The sequence below is a fragment of the Crocodylus siamensis genome, chromosome 4, assembly GCF_052110815.1.
Source record: "Crocodylus siamensis isolate JL-2025a chromosome 4, ASM5211081v1, whole genome shotgun sequence".
Taxonomy (NCBI): Eukaryota; Metazoa; Chordata; order Crocodylia; family Crocodylidae; genus Crocodylus; species Crocodylus siamensis.
This window is the reverse complement of record NC_143398.1, coordinates 244989958-245003610: the sequence shown is the minus strand read 5'-3', so window position 1 is coordinate 245003610 and position 13653 is coordinate 244989958. Positions and strand designations below refer to the sequence as shown.

Sequence of the window (13653 nt, the reverse complement as noted above, 5' to 3'; positions counted from 1 at the left end):
TATTGCTCAGAGGCTGCTTCTGTATTGTAGGTAGGTGACACATCCTTTGACCTGCCAGAAGCCAATGTTCTGATTCAGATTTCGTCCCATGGGGGGTCTCGAAGACAGGAGGCTCAAAGATTGGGACGAGTGCTGAGAGCCAAAAAAGGTAAATGAGGTTGTTCTTGGGCTCTGGGCCTTGGGACCAGGAACTCTTAATCATTTAAACTGAACCCTGAAACGTTGGTGCCGCATATGGTTTCCACTTGCGCCATATGGCAAACTGCTGTTGTGTTGACATTGGCCAAGTCAGGCCAGTCCCATGTGTGTAAGTCACAAGGCATCCTAAATCTGTCGCATTAAGGAGCCATCTTGTCTTCCCTCCTGCCTGTGTTTCCCACTACGTACCCTCCTCTCATAGATTTCTTCTTTTTTCCTTTACCATGGCCAAGAAGTGAGTCTTCCCCCTTCATATTTTTGTTCCACTTCCCTTCTTTTCTCTCCTTCAGCCCTATTTCAGTGTCCCTGCTGGAGTGCCATCACCCCACGTCCCTGCTTTGCCCTTTCTCCTGCTTCTTTTGCCTTTTCTTCAAGAGCATATTCAAGTGAATGGCTTCGAGGATGCCCCTGCCCATTGTGGGCCCAGGTCCAGGTCCAGAGTATTGATGCCACAGCCCCAGACACGTGATGCAGTCACATTCGGTTCCAGGAAGATCTCTGTTAAAGGGCCGGTTTGTTTCCTCCGGCATGTTGCGGTACAGTGGGGACCGATGAACTGCCCTCTCCTCGTTTCTGCTGTGTAGCTCCCTGGCACCAGTTTAGATTGTAAGCTGTTCGGAGCAGGGACTGCTGTTCTTTGTACAGCACCTAGTACAGGGTGACCCAAGGTCCTTTTGCCCCTCCTCAGTCTCAATGGTGATAAATGGAGAGCCCAACTCCTCCCCCACTGCATGCTGGGGTCTATGGTGTATATATTATAGCTTAAAATAAATTTACCAGTCCAGTTTCTGGTACCTAACACTTTTCCCCACAGAGAGCCGTTGCTAGTGAGTTACTTAAATGATCTATATTGGGGTTGGTGAACTTTGGGAGACAAGAAGATGGGGCTTTTTGCAGTGTCTAAAGGTGAGGTGTCCACCGTAACAAACTCCTGTCAAACTTAGCCAGCCAGCGATCTTGTTGGTAACATCTGCAGAGGCCAAAGATTTGCCTAGATGTGGAGCTGGGATTATATAGCACTCGTAGGTTGGGTAGTGCGCAGCAGAGGGCATGGGACGGCACCACCACAACTTGAGAAAGTGAATCTGTGCTTCCTTTAATGCCGAGTGAGACCACGTGTAGGATTCTCTTCCCAGCAGTCTCTTTAATAAAACCTTTCCTTTGCTTTCCCTCCCTCCTGGCTTAAGGGCTTTCCCACCTATGTGCTTCCACATGTGGGGGTGGGGACTCTGTTGTTCTTTTTACCTCCTCCTTGGAGCATGTTGTAATGGTCTTGTTATCTTGATGTCCCTCTGGCTTCTTATCGCTGTGTTCAGGTGGGGGAGGACTTGGTGGCTGGAAGCTAGTACAGTCTTTGGTACTGAACTGGCCCCTGAGCATTTGGTTTCAGACGGAGCTAGCAGGAGGGCCACTAGGCCCGTATCACTGGTGGCGGGAGAAAGAAACTCCAAACGCCTGAACCAGAACTTGGTTTTCCAGATCTCCTCCTTTCTTCTCAGGAGGTGTGAAGGAGAGGCTGGTACCTACCACCAGCATGACTTTCAGCTTGAGAAATGGGATCAGCTTATTTGCAAGGCTTATAAGGATACATTGTCAAATTGATTTTGGAACAGCATAATCCTAATGTTTGAAACTGTCATTCTTTGAGCTCTGGATTTGGAGCCTAGAAACTTCTGAATGGCAAATCTCTAAGTAATTCAGTGCTTAACATTTAGAATTGCCTGAAACATCAAACTTAATTTGGGGTATTAACATTGTTTTCTGTTGTGAAAGACCATTCTGTTTTCATACGCATGTGAGGTAAAAAAAGAGTCTATGCTTTTGGCTGCAGTGGAGGACTCCCATTTTCCTAACTAATTAGAAGGCATCTAATCGGTGATGGGCTTAGGTGATCCCTGACTCTTAAATGCCAGCTCCACCCATCTTGCCTTTGCAGCTCACCATAGTTTAAATTTCATACCACAAGGTAGAAGGAGGTGCATCCGCGGCATTCATGCTTGTGTTAAAGCTGTACGTTGCTGCTCTTGTAGAAGCGAGCAAAAGTTTCTTCTCCCTCACAGAAGACCTGCCTGGAGGACTTGGCAATGTGGTTAATCCCCACAGTTGCTGTCCAGCTTGAGTAACGCTGGTAAAGGATTTCACGTTACTTTGCAGACAGATATTGTTTTTGCTTTCTTGGGATTCCTGCTGGTGTCTCACATGGAGGTTGTTGAGGGAGGAACGCTGGGCTTTCTCTGCTTCAGGCTGAGAATTGGAGGCCAGCCACGGGGGTATGTCCATCCTTGGTTGGAATTGGGATTTCCATATGGGGTCAGTCGTTCATAAACTGTGGTGAGGCACGACGAGTTCAAGACACCAGCTTGAAGTACGGGCAGCCTGGGGAGGGTCATGGTGAAGGCTGTCTCGAGGCAGCTCTGACAGTTCTTGATTACTGAGTTTTCCTTGGACTGCGCTGTGCTATTGCCCGGAGCAGAAAGGGCACACGTAGAACTAGTCGGTGATTTCTTAGCCGCGGACGAAGACTCGGCACGTGCTGCCTCTCAAGGCTCTAGGGTGCTTTTGATAAGCCTTGACTTGCTTGTAGATCTTGAACGCTTCTCCTACTGTCTGAAGAGAACCTGAGAAGTGGATGGAGGCCAGCAACCTTTGCTCCAAGGGGTCTCTCCGTAGGGTACCATTGTTCCTACATGAGCTTGGGGTTTGGATGAGAGTTTAACTGGCTGTGACGTGATGCCAACACACTGCAGTAGACAGAGAAAGCAACTGGAAGAATTTCAGTGGCCCGTGGCTGGCATCTCTTGGGAGAGTGCCTATGAGGGGGCACCTTGGACTGCTCCTAGATGGCCAGGTAGCAGCTGTAGTGATGAGTCTTTCTTTCACTTTTCTCCTCACATGAGAAACATGATCTTTTTTGCCCACAGTTGACTTCCAAAGTTATTTCTGCCTTTTTCACCTCACAAGTAGGGACTGCTGTAATGCACGGGGGCAGTGGGAGGAAACATCTTTTGGGCCATTGAGAAGCTAGAGCAAGAGCTGAATGCCAAGGTCTTTTGGGGGAGTCGAATTGCACATTGGGAGCACGTCAGATCAGTGTCTGGGGATTAGCCTGGTTTGCAGTGAGCTTCCAGGAGCAAGTCGAGGTGCTGGTTTTAGCTTGCAAAGCCCGAAGTCATTTGGGACTGAGGTTTCTTGAGGAAGCATTTTTCTCTGTGCCTGTCTGGTGAGGTCAAGCCCATGGAGACGTTTGAGCTGGAGCCCCCCTGAAATACTGAGGGAACTGCTGGCAAGGCATTTATTTCCTTGGAGGACCCTTGTCACACTGAATTCCCCACCCTGGTCTGCAGAGCCTGGTTTTCTTGCTTTTTCTGGAACAGCAGCAAAGCTTATTCCACCCCCCCACCCTCCCCCGACTTTGCCTAGTGGGGAGAAATAGTTCTTTTTTCAGCACGTAGCATGTGGGTTGGTTGCTGATGTTGCATTGAAAGTATGTATTTATTACTAATAAAGGATGCCACATCTATTAGTGAAGATTTGTGTAGGAGCAAATGCAGTTCAATTTAATGGACTACAGTTAGCTGTATGTAAAGAATTGGAGGGAACTTGTGGTTTTTCTTTACCAATTGAACCCCAGATCCTAGCATAAAAATGATATTGTAGTGTTACCCTAAATGCTTCTCTCTTTAAATGGCAGTGCTTTTAAAAGCACCCATGCTACTTTTGAAAATTAAACTTGGTTTCCTAGATCTTGCTGGCTGGTTTGAGAGAGCACATGCAAAGTACCTCGTGTTCAGTTTGTGGATCCCATAGCATAGGGTTCATGCAATGCAGTGTGGGCTTGAAAGTCCACCTGGAAGGCACGTGCCCTTGTCACTGGTAGTGAAACTTGGGGTGGTACCGTAGATTCTGGAGATGCTGCTTTATTCCCTTTGCTCCATGAAGCCTGTTGCCCACGTACAGATACGTATAGCATACACGATTCTGCATTTTCAGTAGACCGTGCTTCTGTGCCACGTTTGAGCAGATGTCTCCAATTCAGTTAGTAAGGGACCCCCCTCCCTCCACACACACACGCACACATTGCAGCTGTTGCACATTTAAGACCAGCTACATGTGCAGGGTACCCATCATGCCATAAAAGGGTCCAACCAGCTATAAAGTTAGACCTCCAGAATGTGTGCGAACTTCATAGCTGGTTGCTGTCTGGCTTTAATTTCCACATTTATTTAACGTGCTTCTTGCCAGTGCTGGTGGAGGTTGGATCAAGCTCCCCCTGCACTGTCAGTAAGGTGCAGTGGAATCTAATGCGTGACCCCACAGTCGTGCTTCCTGCCCCTGTGCGTGTGGTGTGGTAGGAGGCCTGATGGTGTAGATCATGGATTAGATCTCATCAGGCCTTTACCTGCAAGTATAGAGAGGCCCTAAGACTCTCCCTCTGTATTGGCTTGACTGTGTTCTGCCAGCACCCACGCGATGTTCATCTCATTTTGTTTTCACCCTGTTTGGTACATGTAATATGGCAACAAGCTGCGCACATAACACCCGTGCAGCGGAGTTAGATCCTGCAGAGCATCTCCCGTTGGCTGCTGCCATTGCAGATACCAGCAGCAGGCAGTAAGACTTTCCATGCACGTGTGTCTGCACTTAACAACTTCTCATATTACCTTCAGGCATACACGCCGCTGATCTTTAAAGCGTATTCAGAAAAGTGATTGGGTTAAAATGAGAGCCATACACCTGCTCTGGGTGCAGTCTTTTTTTATCCTTGGTTCAGTGTCCTAATCTCAAGCCAACTAATCATCCGCTGTCTCTTGTCTCCTAGGGACCGTGGCAGAGGAATACAATGCCTTCTTTTATTCTCTGGTATCGCAAGACACTCAGGAAATGGCTTATTCGACCAAGCGACAAAGATTTCTGGTGGATCAAGGGTACAGTTTCAAGGTAATATTCACCTTTAAGAGGAGCACAGCTAACGTGTGCTGGTCAGATCATCGAGGCTGGGAATTTGAACAGATGAAATACTTTTTGAAAATAGTCAAGTGTGCAATTGTTGTCAATTGGCACTTGGCAACAACAGCTGTTGCCATAACAACACTGTATTTTATTGAGCTTGAGGATGGGTTGGAGCAGTATTTTACAGCCTTTGTGGATGCAGCATTTTGACTGCCAGCAGCTGGGGAGAGGGGCAGAGGAAGTACAATTACATGGAAGTTTGATCCCATATAAATGGGGTGGCCGTGACCTGGCCGTAGGTGTCTTGAAAGTGGGTGTCTGCAAACAGCAATGAGGCAAGTGGGAGAATGGAGACTCAAGTAAAACACTTTGCTTGGTGTCCTCAGTGGGTTGTCCTCCTCGTTGCTGTGTGTGACAGGGTACGTATCAGTGTCCTGTGAATGCTTTACACTGGCAGTGCTCAACCTTTTGTCCCTACAAGCTGAACAAGTGCTGTGGGGCTGGTCTGTTGGTCTGCTTGAGCTCCGCGCTGCCTCCACTTGGCCCCTTGTGCACCTGTCTAGGGTGCAGGGCCATGCAGTCTAGCCAGCAGAGCTGGCAGTGGAAATTTGGCAGTAGAGCAGTAACCACATTTTTGGTTCCATGGGGGGGGGTCTTGTAGACTGGCCAACATGGCTCCACGGCCAGGGGCTGAGCACCCCTGCTTCTCCTTCTTCTTGCCTGTTAAAAGGAAAGTTGCTGGGGTTTTTTTTTTGTACTTCATAGATTTCATAGACATTTGGGCTGGAAGGGACCTCGGAAGATCATCGAGTCCAGCCCCCTGCTCCAGGGGCAGGAAGTCAGCTGGGGTCATAGGATCCCAGCAAGATAAGGATCCAATTTGCTCTTGAAGGTGTTCAGTGTAGGCGCTTGAACCACCTCCGCTGGCAGACTGTTCCAGACCTCGGGGGCTCGGACAGTAAAGAAATTCTTCCTTATGTCCAGCCTGAAACGGTCTCGCAGGAGTTTGTGACCGCTCGACCTCGTCATCCCTTGGGGCGCTCTGGTGAACAAACGTTCCCCCAGATCCTGGTGGTCACCCCTTGTGATAGTTTCCTTCCCTTATCAGTTCTTCTTGGCATTGCCAAGAAGGTCTGCCAAGTGAACCGTAGCTCGAACATGTATGTTTGAGGCTGTGGCTAAAATGACTATTTCAGTGCTAGGCACTTTTGTTCTCTTTGTTTTCAGCTCTTGCCCTTAGCATGGCATTTCCTCTCTTCTACAAATCAAATACTTCTTTAAAAGATTTGAAAATATACATTCTGACTCTTATAAGACTAGTCGGAAGCCTCACCGTTGCTACCCAGAGCCGGCTGGGTTATATCAGTGTTCAAGTATTTGTTCACATTCATGCTGTGGTAGGCGTGCATAACGGTTGAGTAGTGGATGCATCGGACACGGCAGCTTACATCCATAGCCATTGTGGTTGTTTCCAGTAGCTTCATGCTTCTTGTATTCCCAGGAGGTGCACAGTACAATAGAAGTGTGGCCTTGTAGGTGTGCAGATTTCTTTATTTAGTGCCATGATTCTCAACCAGGGTGCCATGGCAGTGTTACCACTTTTAGGTGTGGATACATGGTTCACAGGATAAGCCCCAAGATTTCAAATAGAAATCCAGAGTTTGGTCTTCCTGAGTTCTTGCAACAGAAAATCTGCTCTGTTACTTTTCTGTAGTCAAAAAAAGAGTGAAAACTAAGAGCTGGCACTTTCCAAGGGGGGCTCGTGTCTGGCCAGGGGTGCCTCAAGTCCAAACAACGTTGTGAACCACGGACTTGGTGCTTGTGATGATGGCAGCTCTCAAAGCAGCACTTCCTTTGTGGGGCATTAACATCTGTGCCCTAAAGACAAGCAAGGTAGAAGATATCAAGCTACTCTCAGCAGCAGCCTTTTCAAAGTGGCATCCCTGCTTCACCTAGGAGCCATAGAGCAGGTGCTGCCAGAGTCCAGGAGAAGAGGCTTCAGCTCCTGTTCTCTCCCTCCTGCTCCTGATATTCCAGAGAAAAAGGGGCAGGTGTCTCATCCTATCCTGGACCTGTGAAGACTGAACAAATCCATAAGCCTGCTTGGATTTTGGACAGAAATGCTAGCAGTGCCCATCATTCCTTCTCTCCAGCTCACTTGGTTTGCAGCCTCCTCCGTGGTTCATACCTCCACACTGTTCTTTTTGGCCCCAGATGGTTTGAGATTTACAGTGCAGCCAAGGCCAGTGGTTGTTGCTTCTGTTTAGTCACCCCACAGCACTGAGAGTCTTCCCTGAATACCTCACTGTTGTCGCACTTCTGTCTAGACTAGTGATGCTCAACCAGGGTGCCACAGCACACTGGAGTGCCGCCAGATCCTTGGAAGGGTGCCACGAGGTGTAAGATAAGTGAGGTGTTAAGAGATACACAGATACTCAGGGTTGTCCCTGCCTAGGTCGTTCCCTGCCCCTTTGCAAGGAGACAAGCATTGTAATTTAGAAATTAGTTTATGAAATTGTGTGCCATTGAACTCACAGCAGTTGTAGAAGGTGCCTCAAGTCCATTGAGGGGTTTCTTGAGTCCAGAAAGGTTGAGAGGCATTGGTTTAGACAAATAACAGAACATTAGGGTGGGAAGGGACCTCAGGAGGTCACCTGTACTCCAACCCCCTGCTCCAGGCATGACCAGCCCCAACTACATCATCCCAGCCGAGGTTTTGTTTAGTCAGGACTTAAACACCTCCAAGGATGGAGACTGCACCACCTCTCCGGGGAGCCTGTTCCAGTGCTTCACCGCCATCCTCGTGAGAGAGTTTTTCCTAATATCCAACCTCAGCTTCCCTTGCTGCATCCTGAGCCCATTGCTCCTTGTCCTGTCGTCTGCCCCCACTGAGATCAGTCCAGGTCCATCCTCTTTGCAACCCCCCTGCGGGGAGGTGGAGGCTGCTATTCAATCCCCCTCAGTCTTCTCTTCTCCAGACTAAATCAGCCCAGTTCCCTGGGCCTCTCCTCACAAGTCCGGTGCCCCAGTCCCTGAACCATTTCTGTTGCCCTCCATTGGACTCTCTCCAATTTTTCCGCATCCTTTCTGTAGTGGACGGCCCAAAACTGGACTGAAATACTGCTGTAAGACCAGTTCGGTCAAGAAGTCACCCCAGCCTGAATGTCTTACTGCTCCTATTGGACAACTGGGCCTAATGGTCTCAACCCACAAGACAGTAGAGGCCAGAAGTTCCTTGAACTCCAGATCAGCAAAATTGTATTTCCCCAGCTTGGATCTTGCTTCGTTGACTTAGTCGCTGATGTTGGTTCTGTTATCCAGAATCAGACCTGTCTCATACTTATAATCACATTGTCATGTGCCCACAACACCACTAGGTAGACTTTTTAGGTTTATTATGAGGCTGGCTAATGAAACTGTATCACCCTGTGAGACATCAGATGACCAGGCACACGAACACCTGTTCCAGCTCCATCCTGTCATTGCTGAATTGGCAGTCAGGCCCCCAGAACAGGCCCTGGGTACAGATGGCTCCAAGAAGATATTTGTTTCATGGACAACAGCTCAACAATTAAAGGATCAGACTAGTTTGTACTGTCTTCCTACCTGTTGTGAGAATCTGCCTGGTAAAGTTCTTACATGACACCTGACCCCTCCACAGGTATAGCTGCTCATTTATGATCACCCTGGCTTGCTTGAGGCAGTCCATTCGTGGGCATGGTATCAGCTGCACGGGATAGCACCAGTGGCGTTCCTCTCCCAGGAGACTGCAGTGATTTGGCAAGTGAAGACAGAGTTCTTCAGCAATCAGTATTTTCTCCTTGGAAAATCCTGTTATTATAGACTGCTTGGCACCAAAGATAAGTGCCCAGGCCTTGTTCTAGAAGAGGCCTGAGCTCAGGATCCTCAGTTTGTACTAATCTGTCTGCATTTCCACTGACTCCTTCCTCCCCTCTCAGGGTAATGTGCACCCACGTTGATCCTGATAGCTCCATAGCAGCAGAGAGAATTCTGGCTGAGCATCATCAGAGAGCTGTGTTCGTCTGAAGCTGGGTGGAAGGCAGGGCAGAGATGCACCTTATAGACTAACTAAATACATTTGAGATGGCCATCTTGACTGCCTTTACATCAGCCACAAGGCTCATAGAATCATACAATCATAGAAGTCGGGTCGGAAGGGACCTTGTAGATCTTCAAGTCCGACCTCCTGCCTGGGCAGGAGAAAAAACTGGGCTCAAATGACTCCAGCCAGGTAGGCATCCAGCCTCTTCTTAAAGACCCCCAAGGTAGGAGCCAGCACCACTTCCCTTGGAAGCTGGTTCCAGCTCCTGTCTGCCCTGACCGTGAAGTAGTTCTTATGGATGTCTAATCTAAACCTCCTCTCCAACAACTTGTGGCCGTTATTCCTTGTTATGCGGGGGGCGCTCGGTTAAACAAGGTCTCTCTGGTCCCTCCTAGTGAGTTTATAGACAGTCACCAGGTCCCCCCGCGGCCTTTTCTTGTGGAGGCTGACCAGGTCCAGGTCCCGCAGTCTCTCATAGGACCTGCCCTGCTGCCCCCTGATCATGCGAGTGGCCCTCTGCTGGACCCTCTCCGTGTTGTCCACATCCCTCCTTAAGTGGGGCACCCAGAACTGGACGCAGGACTCCAGCTGAGGCCTGACCAGTGCCGCATAGAGAGGGAGGATCACCTCCTTGGACCTGCTCGAGATGCATCTGTGGATGCACAAGGTGTGGTTAGCCCTGCCCACCGTGACCTCGCATTGTCGGCCCATGTTCATCTTGGAGTCAGTCATGACTCCCAGATCCCTTTCTGCCTCCGTGCTTCAAGAAGGCTCAGTGAACTCCATGTTCTCGCAGCACACCCTCCTGGTGCATCGCATTGCAGAAAGAGGTGCTCACACTGATTCGGTGGTATTCCTCCATAAGGCGAACAGGTTGATCACTTGATGGTTTGGAGAGGAGCCATGAGAATAATTAAAGGATTGGAAAACATGCCTTGTACTGTGAGACACTCCAGGGGACAGTTCAGTCCATCAATCAGTCAGTTCAACTGTCAGTCACTCGATATCTTTTCTGAAGCACAGACATCTGAACTGGATGTGGTACTCCACGCCGATGTGAAATGGAGGTTACTATTTCAAATCCCACTCTTTATACATCCCAAAATTGCATTAAACCTCTTGGGCACAGCAACACCATGAGAGCTCCTATTCAGCTGATTACCTACCTTGACTTCTAAGCACTAAAAAAACACCTTGTTTGCCTGCAGCCAATTTGCCAGCTGATCCGAGTCAGCTGTGGCAGTGACCTGTCTTCTTCTTTACCCCTTACCTGGTTATCTGCAGATGTTATCAGTGATGACTTTTATTCAAGTTAGTGATTAAAATGTTAAAAAGAGACACCACCAGAAACACGCTTGCTGGATAATGGTTCTTCATTTACACTTTGAAATGTATTGACCAGTTTTTAATCTGTTAACCTGCGCTGTGGTTTGGTTTTGTATCACTTTGCTTCTGATTCAGCTCTTCTAAAGAGGAGGATTTGGGGTGAGAGTGGCAATTTAGCATCTGCATCTGTTCTAATGAAGTATTAAAATGCCTGGAAAAAGACTCGATTGTGCTCGATTATATTCATGTGCTGGGCAGTAAATGTATAGAGACGTAAGAATGGGAGAGACCATTTGGGTCTTACAAGCATCGTCCTGTGTATAAAGTGAATCAAGATCCTTAGAACTTAATTAAGTGGTTTGCCTTTACTATTCCTAATCAAGGTGGGAGGGTGTATGTTGAAATTCTCACTACAATGACAGGTTGGGTCACGTCCCAGGAAAATTGGAAATAATGATGAAAACTAACAGAACAGGGATAAACGGGTAACTCCAAAGGATGAAAGCATGATCTTAAATTCCACTGGTCTGAATGTGTAACTGGGGTAAATGACACTTATCTGGTCATACTGGCACATAAAGCATTGGGCCAAATGAGGCATTCTCTCAGTCCTTAGCTATTGGCTTACGCTTCTGCCTCTTGCCTTGGTAAGACTTGACTTTACATGAATGTGGCAGATCAGATGGACTATATCTTTCATTTTGTATGACCTGTATTTTTACTAGCAGTAAATCAACGCTGTTAGGACTGCTGGTATGCTATCAACGCTCACACAGAAGCATGATTGATATTCTTTGGCTTGGATTATACCTTTTTTTTTTAATTCAACCAGAAGGGGAGAAATTGCATCCTCTGCTTCATTCTGTCCCGCAGGTGATCACAAAGCTTGCAGGCATGGAAGAAGAAGACCTTTCGTTTTCATCCAAAGAAGAGCAGCAGCAGCTTCTCCAGAAAGTCCTGCAAGCATCTGACCTGGATGCTGAGGAAGAGGTGGTAGCTGGGGAGTATGGCTCCAAGTCATCTCAGGTAAGCAGAAAGGTTGTCATGTCCCTACACCGGTGACAACAAACACCACCATGTCAGGCTGCCCCTCTCATCTTAATTCTGCATCGCAGCAGTGTCACAGTTCCCTGCCAGTTGCACAGGCAGATTGTTGGAAACATGCCCTTACTTCCATTTAATCTTCACGGCTAGCAAGGTCCTAACTCTGGTAGCTGTAAAGCAGTGTAGAGAAATGAGACACATGAGGAAATTCAAACTTTGTTATTTCTGCACTCTTGGAGACAGATGGCAGATATGGATTTTGCTGGGTGTTAAATTCTCACCAAAGCAAACTGTTTTATAAAGTACACATTCTACCCAAGTGCATTGTTGTTCTTGGAAATCATCACATTGTAAATGTTCGACTTCAGAGGGCCAATTATCTAGGATGATCAAGAGAACCACCTCCATATGTTCTTGAGAAGTTTCAGGATTTTTTTTAACATTGAATATAAAATAATTTGCCCCAAATAGCAAATTGAAAGGCATTGCTAAGTCCCGAGTTAAAAGGACACCACGTTCGTAATTAAAGATTGATTGAACAATGATATGCTGGAATGCCCTGTGAATTCTGAATCCATTGAGAGGTCTTCAGATCCATCGTTTTAGTTATACTTAAGCAAGTAGAGGTGTATATTTGATGCATGTGTAAAGAGTTTCTGTGGTTGAGGGGTGCACTGGTACAGCAGTGAAGACGGGATTAGCTTGAGTTATGCCAGTGATCAAGATACCTGGGTGTGTCCAGAGCCTTGAGATTAAAATTGGTGCAGTCCCCACACTACATCGCATCTAGCTACTCCGACGTCTGGTGGCAGTTGTGGGGGTGATGCATATAGTTACTCAGGAACTGTGATTTTTTTCTCCCCCCTTTCTTGTAGGTGTCCCGGCGTGCAGGCACAATGAGTTCCATGTCTGGAGCAGACGACACGGTTTATATGGAATACCACTCCTCACGGAGCAAGGCGGCCTCCAATAAGCATATCCACCCACTTTTCAAACGTTTCAGGAAGTGATGTGAAATACAGAGGCATTTAGTTAAACTACAGAGCTATTTTATTTCCATATCTAGAAATATGGAGTTTAAATAGTTCTAGGTTGTTAAAGGACTCTTTTAATGTGCGGCTGTGTAGATACGTGTATAGTTAGCAAGCTGTCCATGCTAATGGGCGAGGCCGAAAGGATGAACGGATTAATTTTACCCACAGCAAAAGATGTGAAAGGACTAAATCCTGGTTATACCTGTCTGATATTTCCAGGGTGATAAATGAAACTTCTATTTTTATCAGTTGAATTTAGAGACCACTTAAGCAAATTCTGCAAAATGGATCTCTTTTGTATATGACGTTTGTATCAGTATCTGAAATTTTATTTGTCACCTTACTATGCTTGTTCAACTAGAATATTGAAGTTTAAAATGCCTAAATAAAAGTCATTCCCTGAACTGGAGGTTCTGACAAAAGCATTTTATATATCATATTTTGGCATAGGAAGCAGAGTAATTTTACACTTGTAACTTAACCTAGCTTCAGTAAGTTACAAATTGGTAGGGAATGCCCTAATCAGTGATTCAAGAGAGAGAATCTGAAGAGGGCTTCTTCACTGGAATAAATGTGAGAAAGTGTTTTTAAAAAGTTAATCCACAATCTGTTTGGCATGTTGGATTTTTTTTGGTGTTACTACTAATGATGAGACGGGGTTGAAATAAAAGATGTTCCCTTAAAATGTGTTTCCTTGTATTGATGGTGCAAGAAAACCATAGTAACCTTCTGTTTGGTCTTGGTAAGTTATGCTAGAACATTAGTACTTCAGCAAAACTTACCGTTTGAACATTAGCTGATTTGAGTGCCCTGCTTTTAAATGCAGATATACTTGATTACCGGCAGCACTGTCAAATAGATCTGCTGTTGTTATTTAATAGCTTTGTTAATCATTTGGACGGGTGGTGCCCAACTGTCTGGCCCTGTGGGCTGGACGAGTAGCACTGGGTTAGTCCAGAGGCAGGATCCCACGTGGGGACAGCCTGCGTGCCCAGACTTGGCTATCGCGGCAGCATAACAGGGCCACATTATCCATCC

At 47.0% G+C, this 13653-nt stretch overlaps 1 protein-coding gene across 1 annotated transcript in view; it reads left to right on the top strand.

Moving 5' to 3' along the window:
- The window catches only part of ERCC3 (ERCC excision repair 3, TFIIH core complex helicase subunit), a 40512-nt gene extending 27212 nt beyond the window's left edge, over positions 1-13300 (top strand). Inside the window, exons 12-15 of the mRNA XM_090046078.1 lie at positions 31-148; positions 5018-5136; positions 11411-11563; positions 12457-13300. Coding sequence (XP_089902204.1) covers positions 31-148; positions 5018-5136; positions 11411-11563; positions 12457-12591 — 525 coding nt within the window. The 3' untranslated portion in view covers positions 12592-13300. The remainder of the gene's footprint in view (positions 1-30; positions 149-5017; positions 5137-11410; positions 11564-12456) is intronic.
- The last annotated feature ends 353 nt before the right edge of the window (positions 13301-13653 follow it).